The 20267-nt window shown below is 42.1% G+C and overlaps 2 protein-coding genes across 5 annotated transcripts; one reads left to right on the top strand and one right to left on the bottom strand.

Moving 5' to 3' along the window:
* Nucleotides 1-825: 825 nt before the first annotated feature.
* LOC111594272 (E3 ubiquitin-protein ligase Ubr3) lies at nt 826-19999 on the bottom strand. 3 transcript variants are annotated; one of them, XM_030223025.1, is made up of 12 exons: nt 19341-19999; nt 18101-19113; nt 15065-15798; nt 14766-14994; nt 14286-14698; nt 14056-14214; nt 4269-7205; nt 2951-3374; nt 2062-2888; nt 1501-1632; nt 1287-1426; nt 826-1222 (listed from the first exon to the last, which is right to left on the bottom strand). In XM_030223025.1, the coding sequence occupies exons 2-12, from the start codon at nt 18777-18779 to the stop codon at nt 1105-1107; spliced, it is 6792 nt and encodes a 2263-aa protein (XP_030078885.1). In that variant the 5' UTR covers nt 18780-19113; nt 19341-19999; the 3' UTR covers nt 826-1104. The 3 variants fall into 3 exon arrangements, with proteins under 3 accessions (XP_030078885.1, XP_030078886.1, XP_030078887.1); XM_030223026.1 differs by having other exon boundaries at nt 19859-19999; XM_030223027.1 differs by having other exon boundaries at nt 19863-19999.
* Nucleotides 7777-13402, top strand: LOC111594271. 2 transcript variants are annotated; one of them, XM_023307500.2, is made up of 5 exons: nt 7777-8255; nt 8320-8646; nt 11614-12332; nt 12397-12786; nt 12863-13402. In XM_023307500.2, exons 1-5 carry the CDS (start codon nt 7983-7985, stop codon nt 13155-13157), a joined length of 2004 nt encoding a protein of 667 aa, XP_023163268.1. In that variant the 5' UTR covers nt 7777-7982; the 3' UTR covers nt 13158-13402. The 2 variants fall into 2 exon arrangements, with proteins under 2 accessions (XP_023163268.1, XP_023163269.1); XM_023307501.2 differs by lacking the exons at nt 7777-8255; nt 8320-8646 and adding exons at nt 9750-10835; nt 10924-11088.
* Nucleotides 20000-20267: the final 268 nt, after the last annotated feature.

Genomic DNA, 20267 nt, shown 5'->3' with positions numbered 1-20267 from the left:
CTACAGAGTGCATTAGTAGGATTAGAGCAAAAGACGTTGCATAATTATTTCAACAATATTTATAAGTCATACAGTTTAAATATTTCAGAAAGTTGTGTGTTCATAGAGTATATATATATATTTATAATATAATATAACATAATAATGTTTATAGTTAGCGTATTGTGTCTTTTATTTATTTTTTTATATATTGATTTATTTTGTTTTGTTTTTTTTTTTATTTTCGTTAGGTGCATGTATATATATATATATATATATATATATATATATATATATATATATATATATATATATACATATATATACATACATACATACATTCATATGCATAGTTTTATAAATATATATATATGTATATATATTTATATATATATATATATATATATATATATATATATATGAATGAGATTTTTATCTGTTTCTCTCTATATACATACACATATATATCTATATCTATATATATATATATGTTTATATATATATCAAATATGACTCGTTATAACTACATCCTGGCTGCTCCTCATCACTGTATGCATATATATATATACATATATATATATATATATACATATATATATATATATATATATATATATATACATATATATATATATATATATATATATATATATATATATATATATATATATACCTATACATATACATATTTATATATACACATATACATATACATATTTATCATAGGCAATCGCCGGATAGGGCGCGCAACTAGAAATATGTTTGTATATGTTAAGCGCGAAACATTTTTGTTTTTTGTTTTTTTTTTGTTTTTTTTTTTTTTTTTTGTAAGACAGAACATTGTGTGTGTGTGTGTATGTGTATGTGTGTGTGTGTTTGTGTGTGTGTGGGGAGGGGGGAGCTGATGAGAGACCAGGTATATGCAGCTTAGACCCAGATGCAATTTGCACTGCATCGCATCGCATCGCATCGCACCGTTTTCATAGATCAAAACGTAGCTGGGGTGGAGGGAGGTGAGGGTTCGAATCACGCTTTCGGTTTGGTTTGATTTCTTTCGCTCTCTCTCCTTCCGGCTTAGATCTGGCCAACCAGCTCCTGTATGCTGCGCAATAGGTCTTCCATGTTTCACAAGAGATCACGATGGAACACCCATGTATGCTTTGTGTGTGCAAATTTATGTGAAAGCCACTGTGATTCCAGCAAATTGAATCGATCTTGACTCAGATACAGCGGCTTGCCGCGTCTGCAACAAAACGCATTCATCAATAATTAGCCAAATTCCATTGGATCTTGCACGTAACACCTACTTGAGATCACGATCCTCCTCATCGAAATCATCCAGATAGAGTGAGCCCCACAGGCAGGCGCGTCGCCCCCTAATGACAATTATATACGTCGAGGTGACAACCAAAAAGATGCCAATGCCGCCGCCGCAGGATAGTGTGTGCTAATTAAGATGCAAGACAAATCATTTGATCAATCAGATATATATATATATATATATATGATGTTTATATATACCCGCACGGCTTCACAGCATTCCTTTTCGGCACAGCAGTTCTGCTTGAGGCACACAATTGTGCCGCACAGCAAACAAATGGAACTCTCCTTCGGCACCTTATAGCAGTTGAGGCATGGACGTTCATGATAGTACTGTAAACATAATGTAAATATGAATCATAATCAATATATATCAGAGCTTAAGTCTTAGCATTTCTCAGTGAACAATTATCTATCATGTTAACTGGCTATCAAATTTGTCTGTCAAGTGAACTGGTTACCAACTGTTAGCGACTTTCTGTTAACATATGCCTGCAGACTATTTAAACAGCGGCTTAATTGGTTATGTAGTCTTAACATTTGTCTGCTATGTTAAGTGCATAGCAAATGTAGCTAAACATCTTTTAAGTTAAATGTCTTTTGTCTTTTAAGTTAACTGTTAAGGAAATAGGTTAACATATTTCTCCTATGTTAATGCTATGTTAATGTTTTAACATAACGTACATTTGGATTTCCATGTAATATTTTCAAATACTTGCAAAATCTCTCTCTCTCTCTTTCTCTCTTGCTGCAAACACTCACCGTAAAGAGACGCTCGTATTCGCGCGGCAGCTCTAGCAGACGCGGCTGCTGCCACAGCGAGTGTTGGTTCATGAGTATCAGCTCGCGCACCGTATCGGATGGCGGATGAACGTCCATTAGCTGCTTGCACCAAAACTGTGGCAAGGTATGCTCGGTGCCGGGTATAAAGCATAATCCCTTCGATGCATTAAAGCAATCCCAGTCCATGGAATCTGTGACCAGTTCCAAATAGTAAACCAAACGCACAAATTCCAGGCCAGGCGCCGATATCTCTGGCATCTCGTGCCTATATAGATGTTGACGCAGCAGCGCGGCAATTCGCAAAAATGGCAAACACAACGATTGCAGCTGCAGCTCCATTGACTTCAGATTGAGCTCAGTGTCCGTTCGGCTGCTGGTGCTGCTGTTGCCACCAGCTGCTCCTGCTGTTGTTGTTGTGGTGTTGGTGGTGCTGCTGCTGCTACTGGTGCTGGGCAGGCTGTCACGTCGCAGATGCGTTAGACGATTCGTTTGATTTAGTACCAAGGCCATCGCCCTGCCCAACTCCGCACAGCTCTGCGCTGGGCCAAAACGTGCGCTGCTGCTGCGACGATTGCTACCGCTGCTCCCGCTCCCACTGCTGCTATTCGCTGCTGCTGCTGCTGCTGCTGCTGCTGCTGCAGCAGTTTCTGTTGCTGCTGTGGCGGGCGACCCAACTGGAACTGCTTCGCTGCTGTAATTGGCCAAAATGTGATCGCACTCGAGCTCGGTGAGCGTAACGCACAACTGCGCAACAATCTGATAGTAGAGCAGATTGTACATGACCTTAACCATGCAGGTGAAGTAATCTATGGACAAAGAAAACGGTTAGCGCCTGCAGCCTGCAGTGGTAGCTGTCGCATCGACTTACCCTGATCGAGATGCAGCGGCGCCAGCAATATGAATTTGAGCAGTAGCGCTATGGGATCCGCCAGCAGACTGGGAATCACCTCGCGACAATGCGTGGGCAATGGCTCCGCGTCGGTGACCGGCATCCCGGCCAGCGATGCCCAGCTGCTCCACAGCGGCCATTCGACCAGGACGCGCACATGCACCGACAGCACATGCAACAGTGGCACAATGCAATCCCGTTTCGGCTTGTAGCGCGTCGCATTCGAGGAGCACAGCGACCCACCCCGTTGTATGATCTCTGCCTCCAGATTGGTGCGCGCTATCGATGTCACAAATATGAACAGCTTCCGAAATGTGATCTTCGAAGATTTGACCTTGCGCTGCGCTATGTTGGTCATCACCTCCATGGCATGACCCATGGCCTCGATTAGTTTTGTCGGTTGCTAAAAGGAAGAGAGTTCATCAAATAATATTCTCTGCATTCCAGTTCAATGTCAATTTTTCTCTTAAAGTTAACATCATTTGCTCTGTTAACAGCTTCTGTTAACGTTACGTTAGGAGAAGTAACATTAGACGACTCTTCAGGCTTCACTTGTAGGCGAACTTTTTTTTATCTCAGTTCGCAATTTTCGCTTATCAAACTGCGATGTTTATTGTTATCAATTTACATGCTACGCTCCTCATTCTTTATCTCAATATTTCCATTATTTTTCCTAACTCCAACTATGATGTTAGCGACGTTGTGTAGAACGTTTTCAATTCTTCTTATTTTGTTCTCTGAATCATCATCTCTATCTGTTCAACTGTCTATCCCTATCTATATCTCTATATCTCTATATATATCTCTCTCTCTCTATCTCTCTATATCTCTATATATCTCTCTCTCTCTCTATCTCTATCTCTATCTCTATCTCTATCTCTATCTCTATCTCTATCTCTATCTCTATCTCTATCTCTATCTCTATCTCTATCTCTATCTCTATCTCTATCTCTATCTCTATCTCTATCTCTATCTCTATCTCTATCTCTATCTCTATCTCTATCTCTATCTCTATCTCTATCTCTATCTCTATCTCTATCTCTATCTCTATCTCTATCTCTACCTCCATCTCCATCGTTCTTGCCCATTCTGTTAAGAAAGCTTTCTATGTTATACGTTAACAGTTGCTGAGCTGTTAACAGTTACTGAGCTGTTAACAGTGCTGTTTTCTAGATAACTATGTTATACATATGTTACACGCCGTATAACAGAGCATATAACAGTTTTACAAAGAACAAAGACTTGACTATGGACGTGGAAAGAAAAATTCAAGTTGAAGTTGAAGTTGCGGACTTACCGGTATCGTTTCATTCTCCTTGATCAGATCAGTGAGATCGGCGACTAGCTGCTCGAACGGCTGATTGCCGGAGCGGACCAGATGCGTCGGCCTGTCCAGCTGTGGACTGAGTGGAAGCACAGAGTTTGATAGCTGTCGGCAGACAGGACAATAGAATTCGCCACGATCCTGCACGGGCTGTCGTTGCGTCGTGTAGAGCGTCTTCAGATACGCCTCCAGGCAGCTGAGATGCACATGATGGCCGCACGACTGCACATGGACGCCGTTGTCGTAGGCCATGTTATTGGATAGATACCACGACTCGTCGCCAAACTTGAGCCCAAGCAGTTCGGTGCGCCGGGCAAATTCGCTGGCCAATCGCGTGGTGTGCGCCAAACGCTCTTTGTCCGTATCATTTAGGGGCAGGGGCAGACGTTCGGCAATGCGACGTCGATGGCCAACGATGCCGCTGGACTCGACCAGGACAACGAGGCCAATGGGATTCGTTTCGGTGCTGGCCGTTGTGCAATTGCAGATGATGCAATCGTATTCCTTTTCCCTTGGCTGCTCCTCGTACATGGCCTCCTCGTCCTCATCCTCCGGCCCAAAGTCCATATTGTTGGCCGCCGCCGCGGCCGATTGCATAAACTGTTTCTGCTTATTGGCAAAGTCCTGCATCATTTTCTGTTGCCGCTCGCGTGCCTTCTTTCGGCGCTCCTCCTTCTCCTTGGTCTCGCGCGCACGCGCCTCCGCCTGTTTCTCGCGCTGATTGGGCCAGAGTCGCGCCCGTATATCATCGATGCTCTGCGCACACTGCTCATCCCGTGTCGCGATCTTGCGCAGCAGATTCCCAATGAAGAAGGGCCCGTCGCCGATGCGTGAATTGGACACTCGGATGTGCTTATAGCTAGAGCTAAAATGATGGCCACGCTCGGCCAGCGCTGTGCTCGTCGAGGTGCTCGCCTCATTACAGTCCACATCCATGGCCGAGGGCGAGGCCGAGGCCGTAGAGTTGCTGCTGCTGTTGCTGCTACCACTGCCGCCATCGCTGAGCGAGAAGCTGTCCAAATTGCCGCTTAGCTGCGAATGCAGCTTGAGCAGCAGCGACAATATGCTCTCATCCATATGTAGCTCATCCTTGTTGCCGGGGCCACCGATGGCAATGTCAACGGTTCGCTTGCGTCCGCCACTTGGATCGTAGCTCATACGACTGCTGGCACCAACAACAGCACCGCTGCTCAACGCATTCGATGGCACCACATCCATGTTGCTGCTAGGCACAGCCACTGGCAGACGCACCCGCTGGAAGGGCAACAGCATGCCGCCCGTTGGCGTTGTGGGTGAGAACATTTCATTGGTTGTGTTCGTGGAGCCAGTGTGACGTGGCTCACGCTCCCTATCCCGATCCCGATCCCTATCCCTATCTCGATCCCTATCACGATCGTCGTGCGTCAATGCCGCTCCAGTTGCTGTTGATGTCGTCGTCTCGGCTAGCAGGAGATCACGTCTTATGGCCACTTCCATGCCGCTCTCGGGCAGCGTTATCTGTTGCAATGGAAAATGATGAAAATCGGCCGTGGCCGGACTCATATCCATGGCCGCATCATGGCCATCGGCATCATTGCCATCCGGCTGTAGTAAAACAACGCCCGTTTCGGCAACCACCGACAGATCGGGCACCAATGCCACCTCCATGCGCATGCGTGTGAGCGCATTATTGTTGCGCTGCTGTTGCGTGCGTGCCACACTCATTGCACCCGATGTTTCATCGAGATCATCCAGGCCGTAGGTGTCGCCAATCATGCGCATTGCTCCCGTATCGACATCGAAGTCCAGATCTGTGAAGAACGGATTCGAGCGGTAGCTGGACGTGGTCACCTGTGGATCACGCGACTTTAGCGAAACCTTTGTCACCACATGTCGCAGATTGCAGCTGAGATTGTCCGTGGGATAACAGTGGAAGAGCTTGGGCGGCTCACGTCTATTGCCGCCATAATAGTAGCCAGATTTATGCTGCGGCTCACACTCGACCATGGCAACTGGTGAGGCTGCAGCGCCGCCAAACGAATTGGACGATGTGCCAGCTCCTGATCCCGCTCCGGCTGCATTTATATCGCTGCTCGTCTCCACGGCTATCTCCAGCAGAAAGACAGCCAAGGCGAGCAGATGCTCGGACACATCTCGCGTGTGCACGGCCCGAAAGAAAATCGACAATATGGTCGAGTGGAAGAGACGGGAGTTAAGAATTCGGCAGGGATCGGTGAATGAGCTGCCCACCGGCAATGGCAATCGAAAAGGTGGCCATAAATTTCCACTGGCTGGCATTTTGTCCTTGGACTTCACATAGTTGGTGAAGCGATCCAGCGACGATTGGAAGTCACGCCGATGCACAGCGCGCAGCAGCACATGCAATGGATCATAATATTCCTCCCACACCTCATCGATGGGAGTGAAGAGACCCTGTTCCAGATTCTCTGATCCGCTAGATGGGGCCTTATATACGGAAAGCTTCTTGAGGAACGTCTCAAAGTTCTTTGTATGCACATTGCCCGAACGCTCGGGCATCAGTTCAAGCAGCTGCGAGTGTGTCTTATTTTCAGTTGCCAATAGGGCGCTAATCTCAATGATGCATTGGGTGGCCTCATCGTTGCCTAAATTGGTGCGACTTGTCACCAGGGTGGCCAGGAATGTGAGGAAGCCCTCTAGCATCGATGATTGTTCCGGTTTTTGCGGCTGTTTCAGCGGCGCCGTTTCCAGCCATTGACCCACGTCGAACAATTCGATCGTATTTTGCAGAAAGAAGTATTGCGACAGGTTTGTTGCGCAAATTTGCAAAAAGAATAGATCCATGTCGGCCATGGAATTGCAAAAGTTCGCTTGTATGTAGGTCATTGCTTGGCCCTTGATTTGCAGACCGTTGCGCACCCATTTTCCGGCAAGAATTTCGTAGAAAAAGCTCTACAAAATAAATAAAAAATAATGAACATGTATTAAATAATGGAAAATTTTAATTATTTGATAAGTTTGTTATTATCAAAATTGTTATCAAATTTAACTATCTCTTTAATGTGTTGCTCGATTCAAAGTTCAAAATAAGAGGGAAAGTCCCATATTCGAATGTCAACAAACGCACGATAAGCAAGTCAAAAAAAAAGCATAGTGTTGTATGCAGTCACGGTAATCGAAATCATAACGACTCGAATCGATAACATGACAACTGAAAAGATTCAAATTTATAAAACAAAAACGAAAATAGCGATTTTAAATAACCCCATACTTGAATATTGTTATCGATAAGATTTAGCGACCGGATTTAAACGAATTATTCAAAAGTAAATTTTTCAACAGTGTGGCAGCACTGCGAAGGCCGATACGCATGTTTGTTGCTGTGTGTTATTGTTTGCTCACTCGCACTTATGCGTTGACCTATGCTGCTCGCGTGCAACTGTAAAAATTTAACAAAGAGAAAATGTCTTGAGCGCAAAAGAAGTACAGAAATACAAACTAAGCTAACGGCGAGAGCAGCCATCACAGACAAAAAATGAGCCACAGATAGAAGCGACCGCAGTTACCGCCATTCGCGTTTTGCCTTTCAACTGACGTAGTTGAGTGAATTCCAGTCGCTAGGCAATTGTTGCTGTTGTTGTAGTGCTCGTGTTGTATTGTTTTGGTGTCAGCATTACTTGTTTGATTGCAAAAAAAAAAACTTGAGCGAGTCAATAAATAAACCAAACCATGCAGCTGCAGTCACCGAGCACGTTGGTGGTGTTGAGTTTGCTGTTGCTATTGGGCGGCCAACCGACACCAACAGAGGCGGTCATTGAGGATGTATTAGATATAATACATATTGTTAAGGAAGTAACCACCGGTGTTCTCAAGGCGTGGGATATTGTCCAATCGTCGCCATTGGCGCAGAATATTGAATTTCCATTGATGCGCGAAAAACAGCGAAAAGTACTGCAACGCTTAAAGGAAGTCAGCAGACAGATTGACGAGACGGAAGCACAGGTGGGCTAAACACAATTTTTTCATTAATTTAATGTATACTAATCTAAATAATCTTAAACTGCAGCACTCGCAGTATGTGGCGCTGGCTATTGAGTCCGTTAACAACTTCATTAGTAATAATGTACCGTTAATGGGAAAAATGAACGATATATCGGATACGATGAATCGTATCTCGTCACGATACCAGCAAATGCAGAATTACGAGTTATACAAGGATAAGCTAGAGATGAGCACGCTGATCACATTTGCCGAATGGACCGTATCGCCCAATGCCCATTCGGTGCATTATCTCATGGATCGATTGCACTTAACGCTGCTGGGCAATGGCAATGATAATAAGCCAAATTCATCATCTGGCAATTTGCTAACCCAACTGGTGGCTAGCTATGAGGTAACCTAAACGATGCAAATTCCAATTCAAAAAATAGCTTGTGCATGTGAATTTGACTTCCTACATGGATAAATGAATGAATGATTCATCGCGTTGAGTTGGTTTAGTTAGTTAGTTGTTGTTGTCACCGTTGTTGACTTTAAAACGTTCCCAGAAATGGATCCAATTGAACTCGACTTTCCGGTCCAGTCGCTAAACGTCTCTCGCCTTTTGCCTTTGTGTTTATTTGTTCTTAATTTTGCCAATTGGGCAACCCCAAAAGAAAGTCCATAACTTGAACCGCGTCGGTATCAACTCAATATTCATGTGTATTACTCATCGCAAGCCGAAACAGCGGAATGTAATGGGACGGACAGCCACACAAAGCAAAGCCAAAAGATGAGCCACACTCCACACTCGGACACACACACATAAAGCTACATGAATTCAAATATCCACAAATACAAGCGAACGCATGCGAATTAGCAACAAATTTCATTTATTTAATCAATGCTGAAGGTGCGCAAATAACAAAAATGTTAAATTTGCAAAATCAGCCCATGTGTACACACAACCACCCACACACTACAGATATATACATATAAACACGTATATGTGTAAACATCTACTTACATACGCATACTGAGGTCAAAGGTCTTGTCTAATGTAAACAATGCGTACAAACAAACAAACACCAACAAAACGCGAGTTTGAGAATAGGGCAATGCAGCTGCGCTGCCCCCAACAGCGCTTCATCAGGCCTTTGTTTTTTTTTTTAATGCATGTCATGGTGGTGGCACACGAGAGAGACAAAGAGAGAACGCGCGAGAGCATTGAAGCCGAAGAAAAAGTGAAGGTACGAGAGACGGCTTATTGTCGTCTGTACAGCTGATATGTGAATGTGACGTCATAACTATCGACATTAATTTAAGGTTGAGCAGGTGCACACAGCTGATCGTCCATTGTTGCCCGACTCCGCCCCATTGTATCGTAAATATTGTCAGATTTAGCTGAACGTCCAATAGTGCGCACTCTCTCATTTATTCACTCAAACCAATGTGCAAAAAGTGCACACACAGCAGCCACTTTTCGAATGCTTAAACTGCTCTGTGTCTGGTCACACAATGAAGCAAAGCTCAGAGACAGCGTTTTTTTTTACGAACTTGCTCAGCGTCGTCGACAACGAACACAAGACGTGTAGAAAAACGGCATAACCACACAACACAATACGAAAACTAATAAGAATTACAAAAAAAAAGTACTCGAAAGCGGCTCAAGGGAGCGACGAACGCAGTGAACGGGAGTAAATTCTGATTCTAAATGTGTGTGCGTCACACTCACACACACATAGATATACAGTCATATATATACACATACATTCATATATACACACAGCACGCGTTTCACAAAAGTCAGAGCGACTGAAAGCAGCAAACAGTAGCAAAACAACCAGGCAACAGCAGCGACACAACGCTGTTCAGCAACAAATTAAAATAAATCGCAAAATAAAATAATGCAAACAAAACTTAATTGAAATTAAGCATTTAACAAATTACACTACTGCATATGGTAGTGTGAGAACTTACTACAGCGCGAATACACGCATACGTACATGCATGCACATGCATACATATCCAAATTAAAAACCGAGTGGCTGCCTTTGTTCGAAAAGGCTGGCAACGCTTCTTTTGCTACTGCTTACTGGCCATTTTGGCACGCAGCTCAAGAGATAAAAAAAAGGAAGAAAAAGCCAATAACCCTTAGAGAAGTGTCAAAAGATAAACAGTGAATTCCTCGTCAAATCCGTCAATCGCATAAGCTGTACAACGTAAAAGAGCAACGGCAAGAGCAATAACATAATCTCAGCGATAATGTTGTTTTTGCTTATGATACTGATCTATGTTGGCGCTGGCGCTTCTGCGCAGTCAGCATATGTGCATCGGATTCCTATGACTGGGGTGGACGCTCTGCGCATCGAATATTTAAGTTTGGAACGCGCGCTCTGGAATTATTTAAACAAAACGGCAAATAGCCAAAACAACAAGGATACACAACTGCGCAAGGTGTACGATTCGCATCGCAACTTCATCAATAAGAGTCAAATGGGACGCGAATTTGCCAGTGAAAAGTATAAAATCATGCATCATTTTGAGTGGAATCAACTGGAGATGAAATTGGCAGAACTGAATCGTATATTTGACTTTTATAAGGTACCACCATTACACGACATACGATGGCCAGGGCGCCTTGCCCTGAAACCTTCTATATTATTTGAAAATGATTTTTAATTCTTATTAGAACACTCTAATGAAACCAGTGTCGAGCGATGGACTGGAGGAGCGCGCCGTATTGGATTTAGCTGAGACAGTGTTACGCAACGATAAACATTATTCGATGTCGCAAATATTTCAAACAATCGAAGAATATATGGTCAAACAAGCACTTTACTACAGGGCAATGGTGGTTAGTTAGTTAGCTTGTGAATGCATTACATACAAAACATACGCCAAATTACTTGATCTCTCTGTCTCTCTGTCTCTCTCTCTCTCATTCACGCTTATCTCATTCATACGCTTATCGGTCCCACTGCTTGGCTGGTTGTTTGCACCCTGCAACACGCAGTAGCAAGGCGACACAGCGGAAACGGAATGATGGCTGTCTTTTTTATTTCTATAGAATGTAAATAAAAAAAAATGTGAACGTGAGAGAGAGAAAGAGAGCAAAATCATGCAGCAGATTTTTAATTGGAACGTATGGCAGGTCATAACTGTAATTGAGATGTGCTATTGATAACGTAAACAGGAGTTTAAGTGAAAAAGAGAGAAACGAGAGAAAGAGAATGTATGAATGTTTGTTATTTTTTTTAATAATTGGAATTTATAACAACTCAGCTGTGTTATCGATATTGCAGCAATTATTTAGTGCACGTAACAGAATATCATTTGTTCACATTGCACGCAACAACAATAAACATTTCGGATTTTTTAGGTATCAGCGGATCAAATGTGTCACACAAAACAATCGGCCCAACAATTTGTGTATTCACTGTACACAGATATTGCACTAACCGAATTGAAAGGCTACACAATGATAGAATTCTCATGGATGATGCTGCGCGTATATGGGCGTGGCAATTTCTCACAGGAAGCAGAGTTAATGCGTCGCGACTACGAGAAGCGCACAGAGCGAACATTAAAACTACTTAAAGAGGTGATGAGACGTTCCGATCGCATTATCTGGAGATGTGATCCCGACCGTTTCATACCGAATAAAACATATGACGAAGTGACACGCCTACTGCAGGGCTATATTGAGAACGAAGTGGATCTTAATTCAGATGAGACATGCCGCGAGACATGCTCATTCTATCAATCGACTCGAAGCGAGGGCTGCTTTAAGGAATACTTTTGCTCGCGGCAACCCAAGTGTACGGGTCGCCTCTACAACTGTCAGTTTGTTGACTCCGACATGTGGGTATGCCCGGCGGCAATGAATAGCACGCGTCGCTATGAATATATCGAATACGAAAATGGACGTGTGCTTGGACAGCGTCAGAGATGTGTGCGAGGCACCACTAAGGTGGATAGCTGGTGGCGTTACCTCTTCTGGCATTGCAGCTACTGTTTCTGTCTGTGCGACGAGCAGAGTTTGAAGTCGGATCGTTTCTTCAATCTACGCGAATCCGTGGCGGATGTCAAGCAGAACAAGTGAGTGCACATTCAAATCATCTTTCAAATATAGTTAACAAATTAATTTATTTGCTGCCCATAGTGTGGTCACTGGCCTGCGTTTTGTGAAACGCAATCGTGTGTTCCATCTACAGATACAAGAGGGTCAACTGCTGCCACGTGGCGCCATCAATGAGTCGACATTGTCTTGGAAGCCCGTCGATGATTACAAAATCTTTGATCGAAATGTTGCCAAAGGCATTGACTATCATACTTTGAGCTATGAGAGTCGCTCCATTGATTTGGATGACATCATGAAAACGGATGACTACAGCTTTGTGGTCACCGGTGTACGTTTTCGTCTTCTCGGTGCTCATCTCAATCTCGAAGCGCGGCTCACTGAGTTTGATTTTAAGAAGGGCGAACTCATACAGCCGGAAGTGAACAGCGTTTGGCAATCGAATGACAACACCGATGTTAGCGGCGAACGCAGGTGAGTGCGACATAATGAATAGAAAGCACAAATATCCAATCTATCGTCAATTAACACTACTTTCTCTCTATTGCAGACAAAAGATAAACATCTATAATGCAGATGTGCCCACGAGGACAGTGGTCACCTCGCTGCCAATATCCAAGCACAATCAATATGTCGAATTTGTCAATTCGGGCATGGACAAGGATGCGGCACAGAGCACGGTGCCATTTATAGATATACAGGATGTAGTGTCACAACCGCCGGTGCCATTAGCTGGCATTGGCCTCTACTATAAGGGACGTCCCGGCTATGGTGGCTTTGTGGCACCTAAAATTATCACATATAACTTTACGCCCCACGTTCAAGTGCCAAAAAACATTAAGTAGACGCTGATTATTCGCGATGATAATATAGAACCCATCTCTCAGATAATATAGCTTTCTGTGCATGTATATATATGTATATATGTATATATGTATATATGTACACATGCACACAGACATTGCTGCTTATAAAAAAAAACTTGAATTGAAAATTTTAGTTATAAACAACATACATGTTACCTATTGGCATACACAAAATACATAGGCCTATGTAACTAATAAAACAAAAACAAAATATAAAAAAAATATTTCAATATTTTTCCATTTAAATTATAATGATCGATGTCATTTACGATATCGGCGTTTCTAGCAATGATAACATTTTAGAGACACTCAAAAGCATACTGCTTTCTAGACTAATGAGAAAAGTTTTTATATAAAAAAAAAATTGTAAACGCGAACATATCATGGAGACATTATAACTATATTTCAACCAGCATTTTTTTTTTTTGGAAAAGACTTAGAAATTATATATTGATCTATATAAAATAAAATTCTAGTAAGAACATTTAATATTTATATATAGAGATATCAAACGAATAGTTTCACGAAGAAGTTATAGTATATAGAAAAAACTCTACTCGGCTATTGGTTCTCATCGGAAAATATATATATTTATATATTTTTCCGCTACAGAAATTGTAAGCCAAAACGACCAAAATCTTTCAGACGATTTACTAATTTGTAATGTTTTTAAAGTTCACTTATAAATTGAAAACCAGAAAAATGTATTGAAAAAATACAGCTAAAGAGATACACATGTTCTTCTTATCTCTAGTTGAGCAATAATCGAGAATTTATGCGAGCAGTATATATGACAGATCAGAAAAGTATATACAATGATGTTTACAAGTTATTTAGATATATATTTGTATATATATGTTGGAATTGAGCAACTCACCTGCACTCGCAACGGATGTATCATTAGCAAAGGTAAAATGTCGGGACGTGAGGGTAGTACATCGCTGAGGCTGATGCCCATTTTGGTGACGGCTTGACAGACAAAGGCGGCTAAATATCGATGCAGCGGAAAATGAAATGAGGCCTGCATCATTTCCTCCTATAACAAAGTAAGGAACGAAATGGCAATTAGTAAAGGTAAATGTGAGAAATGCTTTAATTCAATTTTACCAGCGACAATTTGGGCTCCCTGAAGTAGATCGAGTCTAGCCATTCGTGCAGCGTTGTTACACAGTAGTTAATGATCTTTTTGGCGAGATGCGCATGGGTGCCATCCTGCAGATGAGATATGATGGACCACATGGGGTAGGCGCTCGCCTCCAGCTCACATGAGAATGCGGCATAATAGCTATTCGGCTCGAATTCAACATGCGATGCCGTTTCTCTAACATTCACATTCATGCCCTGCAACATTTGCAGGAACTGAAACCACATGTCAATGAGATTATCATCGCGAAGAAAGACCAATGCGACAGACTCATGCGATAGGACATTATTAAAGTCCGATACGAGTGGCCAATAGCAATGATCCTTCATCACTTGCCGTGTACAATCGATCACAAAATGAAAGTTCTTTGAGGGATCTGTAAAATAGACAAGAAAAATACGCAATGAGCAATTCGTTTGAATGTGATTGATTCATTGTATTACCGTGCAGCGTATTTTGTATGAGTATCTTGGACATCATCAGTTTTAAACTGATTATCATCACATGCAACAGCGACAGCTCGTTGACCATTTTAAGGGCCAAGCTTTCATTAGAGAAGAGCTGCACGCTCATATGGACAACCCGGTTGCTAAGCGTATCCGGATCCCTGGACATTTCAAGCACCGATGGAATGCGACTATAGTGCATCACAAATGTTCGCGTCAGATGTTCCTAAACGTATACAAAACACACAATTGTTAAAACTATATGAAACGCAAATTACACGCAGAGATATGCTCACCTTGTAATCCTGATCGGGCAACATGTTGAGCAGAAAGCAGACCAACGTTTGTGGAAATTCAAATTTAAATGTCCAAAATATGAATTCCTCGAGCAGTGTCGTGTGCACCAGTTTCTTGCCCAAAGCTGGCAAATCGCGATACTCATCGGGCGGCTCGGGATTGGGAAACCGATTGACCGCATCCTCATATTTCTCACGATTCGCCTTGAGAAAGCGTCCGTTGCGCGTATCCTGGAAGGGTGTTTCCATAAAATATGAATAGACATCGGCATTGATTAGCGTGCGGGTCATCACTTTGCGCATTATCTCGCCCATATTGTTCAAATCGATTAGCATATTGGCGAAAGCCTCGCACGAATACGCGGTGAGGGCAGGCGCCAATGAAACATCGCTGTCCTCTCGAAAATGTTGCAGCAGACGGAACAGCAACTTTGGCATGATTGCCTCCGCAACGGCCAACAGATTATTGGGCACCGGATCGCGATTGACTCGATTATTGATGCCATGATCACTGCAGAATCCCTCCGCCTTCATCACAGACGTATCGCCGCAATCGCAGGCGCCACCTGCCTGTGACAAGAACATATTAAAGTCATGGTTGGTATGATTGCCCTTCTTAAAGCAATCGCGACATATCGACATGCATGGCGAAATTCCGCAGGTGCGACAGCGATATGCCACCACGTGAGGCACCCAAACCAAACCGCATTTGGCATGATTATCGTAGCTGCGAACTGTAGAAAAAAAATTAAATTAGTTTTTACAAGAAATGGCATTCGAATTTAAATAAAAAAAATCTAATTGTTCCTCATATTTATCGATATTTGCTCATTTGAATTATAACATTTCGATAGTTGTCCCTGATCGGAATGACAAGTTGTTTCGTTACTTGATAAGAATTGATTCGTTATTATCGATTTGCAATAGTGCGATATTCTACACGATACTCTACTCGAAAGCTTGATTATTGACCTTTTGAACTGCATTAAAAAAATCATTGAATTAAATGTAAATGAAAATGCAGTTGTTGCATGCGACATCGATACTTATATCGCTTTTTCAAGTACCTATCGCAAGCAGTAGTACTTGTTGTCAATCAGTGCTACCCATTCAGCTGTTTTGTCGTTATTTCAAGAGCAAAGACGCTAATTTTTAAATAGTGGTTTTACATAATTATCAGCATTTGTTATTATTATGTATTAATATCATAATGAAACTATAATATAATTGATATATACATTTATGTATAAGTAAATGTATCTTTTTAATTTCCTCTCCGAAACTAGCTTTTTTTTAGTCTACGGCTAGCAGCACTGGTGATGTTAGAGTACTTTGCATAGCTCACATATTGGGCGTGATCAACCGCCCAAAGACGAAAACCCGCCTGTCGTTGCTGTTCTTAGTGTTGTTGTTGCCGCTGTTGATACGCTCTTTTTATTGATTTGATTAAATTCCAAAAATAAATATGATGCACTCATTGCTGTTTGGCATATTTAATGTGTTGCGTGACTTGTCTTTGACTTTTCTTTGCCTGGGCCTCGGCAAAAAAGGTCAAGCGTAATGCCGAAGGCTAACAATCGCAAAAGGGCAACAACAAAAAACAGCAGCTAACGCAGTAAACCTGTAAAATTGATTGACAATTTTGTAAAATCTGGCAATAGCGATCGACAAGTTGCCGTGCAACTCTGCGTATGCGTCGCCCCTTCCTCACTTGCTGTCATTGCCTTTTCTTTTATTTTTATTTTGGTTGACAAAGTTCGATCAAATACCCATTTGATGATTTCTGTATTTCTTTCAGCAAATTGAATGAGCAAATGCAATTTATACTGCACACACACAGACATATTTATGTTTGCTTGTATGCGAGCAGTACCAACAACAATAACGGTCGGTCAACGAGGAATTGCAAGGCCCAAAAGATAGTATAATGAAAAAGTAGAACAAGAGCGAGTGAGCGAGCAAAATATATGCAGATTGCACCGTGGTGCCACAGCCGGCATTTGTAATGTAAATTATGTGTGCGATAGTTATGAGCATAGCTTTCGCTCTGTATCACATGCGCTGCCTGCACTGTACATGAAACATGGCGTGTCAACACAATTGTCAAATCAACAACAATGACGGTCAATAAACTTTTCCCAGTGTACTACCTTTCATGTGCGTGTGTGCGCCGAGATGTTACCGAGATGCGTGTGTGTGTGTGTTGTTTCCATGGCACTGGCACGTAGCGTTTTCATTTGCAATTTTGCAATTGCTTGAAATGATTTTCTTATTTGCGCATACACAGAAATATATATATGTTTATATATACATTGTACATATAATCAAGCTTCTTGCTAAATTAAAGCTGAAAAAAAAAAAACATTTGAAAAAAGAGCAAAGCAATCGCTCTCTTTAACAAGGGTGACCACTCAATCAGACGCAGATGCGTTTATTTGTACGGATGCTGCGGAAGCATTACGCAAGGCAAGCCGAACAACAGCTGACAGGCACAAGGTGCAACAGCGCCATGTGCGTGTGTGACAAGTGGGACAGCGACGGCCATCTGGGGGTTGCCAATGTTCGCGACGCACTCTGCCTGGCACAATGTAAATAGATAATGTTGCCAGATTAAATGTGTGCTAAATAGGCTGAAGTTAACGAATGTAAATGTCTCTTTCTGTGTGTAAGTGTATCTGTTTGATTAGGCTCTATGTTCATATATAATTTGATTGTTTTGTTGTTTCTTGTTACCATGGCGTTGCACTGTCACGCTGCTTGCACCTTGCTTTTACTTGCGTGCCATATACCATGCCCTACAACCAACTCAAACAAACACACACAAACGTGCACATACCAACAGCAGGCACTCGCACACATCAATTTTCAGGGGCAACGACTTGCACGATCAGCTGGCTTAGCCCTGGTGTTAACGATACAAATATCGCTAATGCGATTTATCGATAAATTAAATTATAACAATTTTGAGAACTTTGTTATGACGCTCTCTCTCTCTCTTTGTTAGTTTCTGCTTGACTCTTCATTTTTTGTACTTACCAATTTTGACAAATTCCTTGGGCGTGCGACCGCCAGCTATCAGCCAACGTATCCATTCAATATTATCGGGATTGTCGATGGGAGTGCCAGGATTAAATAGTGTATCCATTATGGAATCTAAATCGGGCGTTGGACTGCCACGGCAACATTCTGTATTAATTAAAGCGGCCACATCCTTTCGGCTACGCAATATAAACGACGATGTGCTAAAAAAGAAGGTGGGTTTAGCGCCTGCATTCCCAGCGCCAGCATCGTTCAGTTCCTCTGAGTTCGTTTGCAGTCCGCTGCCGGTATTGCTATTGCCGCTGCGGGCAGCGCTACTCTGTTGTGTATCCCAATCGTGGAACGGTGAATTGCCGGCCGCGCCAGCTTCTGCGGCAACAGTGCGAGCTGCGCCGCTATCTGCGCTTGTAGTGCTGCTGCTCGTACTGCTGCTGCTGCTGCTGGCCACATTTGCCAGCTGAAATTGTTGCCGATATGATTGAAGCTGAACCAGATCGATTCGATCGCGATTGCCCGCTCGTCGTCTGCTGCTACTCTGCTGTTGTTGTATATGATGTTGATGTTGTTGTTGCTGTGGTTGCTGCTGCTGTGGGTGCTGCTGTTCCTGCTCATCGTCGTCATCATCTTCTTCGTCGATACTTATATCAGCATTGGATATGTTGTCATCCTCATCCATGCTTCGGCTGTTGGTGCTGTTATATTGTTTTGTATGTTATCGCCTATCGCTAATCGCCAATCGCGTTTGATATTATTCGCGTTTGGCTGAAAAAGCAGACGACTGCAAATGCCGCTGCCGCTACCGCCGCTGTTGTTGCTTCTGTTTCTGCTTTACTTTGCTTTGCTTTGCACGTCTCAGCTCAGAGTTTAAATTGCCTTTTAGCGTCTTGTTCGTCGTCGTTGTCTCGTCTTGGCGTTTGCTTGTTTCAAACAAGTTTTCTTTTTTGGTTCTTCTTCTTATGCTGCTGCTGTTGCTACTGCCTCGTTTTACACTGCGGGATTTTTGTGTTTGGCTTGAAACATGCCACAAAAAAAAAAAAAAAAAAAAAAATTTATGCTACCTAGCGCTTTAGGGATTTTATTTTTTTTTTTGTTTTTATATAAATATATATATATAGGTATATAAAAGAAATTTGAAAAATTTTGGTGCAACACCTGCACACTCGGATTACGAAAAAAAAAATAGTATACAAAACAAACACACACGGAAAATTTAACAGCACCAAAACACTTGACTCACTATTGTTTTAGCTTTTTTTTTAGCCGCTTCTCACATCTCGCTCCGGTTCTGCTTCAGCTTCTGTTTTCGGTTTTTGTCTCTTGACGTTGCTTGCCCGACCTACTATTATCTATGAACATCCTATGAGCTTATGCGCTGCTTTGGCAGGAGAAACACGAATACATTGTGTGCACATATGTATATATATATCAAAGTATATATATATATATATACAAATAATATATATATATATTGAACGTAGGTCGGACTGCCACTTAACAATCTGCACGATGTTTTATCGAGTTCGCAAATTTCTTATTCACACACATGCTTACTACACAAATACACACGCACTTGCATACACACGAACGCATAGATATATATACATATATGTATATATATTTATATATGTATGTATATAACCAAATATATTACTCGTGCAATGAACTTGCCAATTACAATATCAGTTACTTTCGTTTGTTGGGGTTAACTTTAGCTCGTGCTTAATAACTCATTCGTATTCGTTTAATTTCTTGTACCCACAAACGTGCTGGATTTCGCCTGCTCTTGTGTGTTGAAATTACACAGTCTCTGTATATGTGAATTTTATCTCTTCAATGCTATGTGGTTCTTGTAAAACTGCCAGTCACAGCGATGCGTTGGCACACATAACAAGAAGAAGACTACAGTCAAATCAAGTCAATTGATATCGATAAGCAGTGTGGCATTTAAGTATCGAACAGCTGGTAATTTCACTCATCTTATTTTTATAATATCGAAATTTTAGAATTCAATTAAATTTAATTGCATGAAATAAGTTATATGAATGAAACAAATTGCAGCAAAAATGAATGCACTTAGAGTATCGAGTATGTATACACAGTATGTTTAAAAAATTAGGGGAATTTTTATTTAAATCATGGAATACGTAACGCCATCTATTGAACG

Source organism: Drosophila hydei, unplaced genomic scaffold, assembly GCF_003285905.1.
Source record: "Drosophila hydei strain 15085-1641.00,03,60 unplaced genomic scaffold, DhydRS2 tig00000090-arrow-arrow-pilon, whole genome shotgun sequence".
In the NCBI taxonomy this organism is placed as follows: domain Eukaryota; kingdom Metazoa; phylum Arthropoda; class Insecta; order Diptera; family Drosophilidae; genus Drosophila; species Drosophila hydei.
This window is presented reverse-complemented; position numbering and strand designations above follow the sequence as displayed.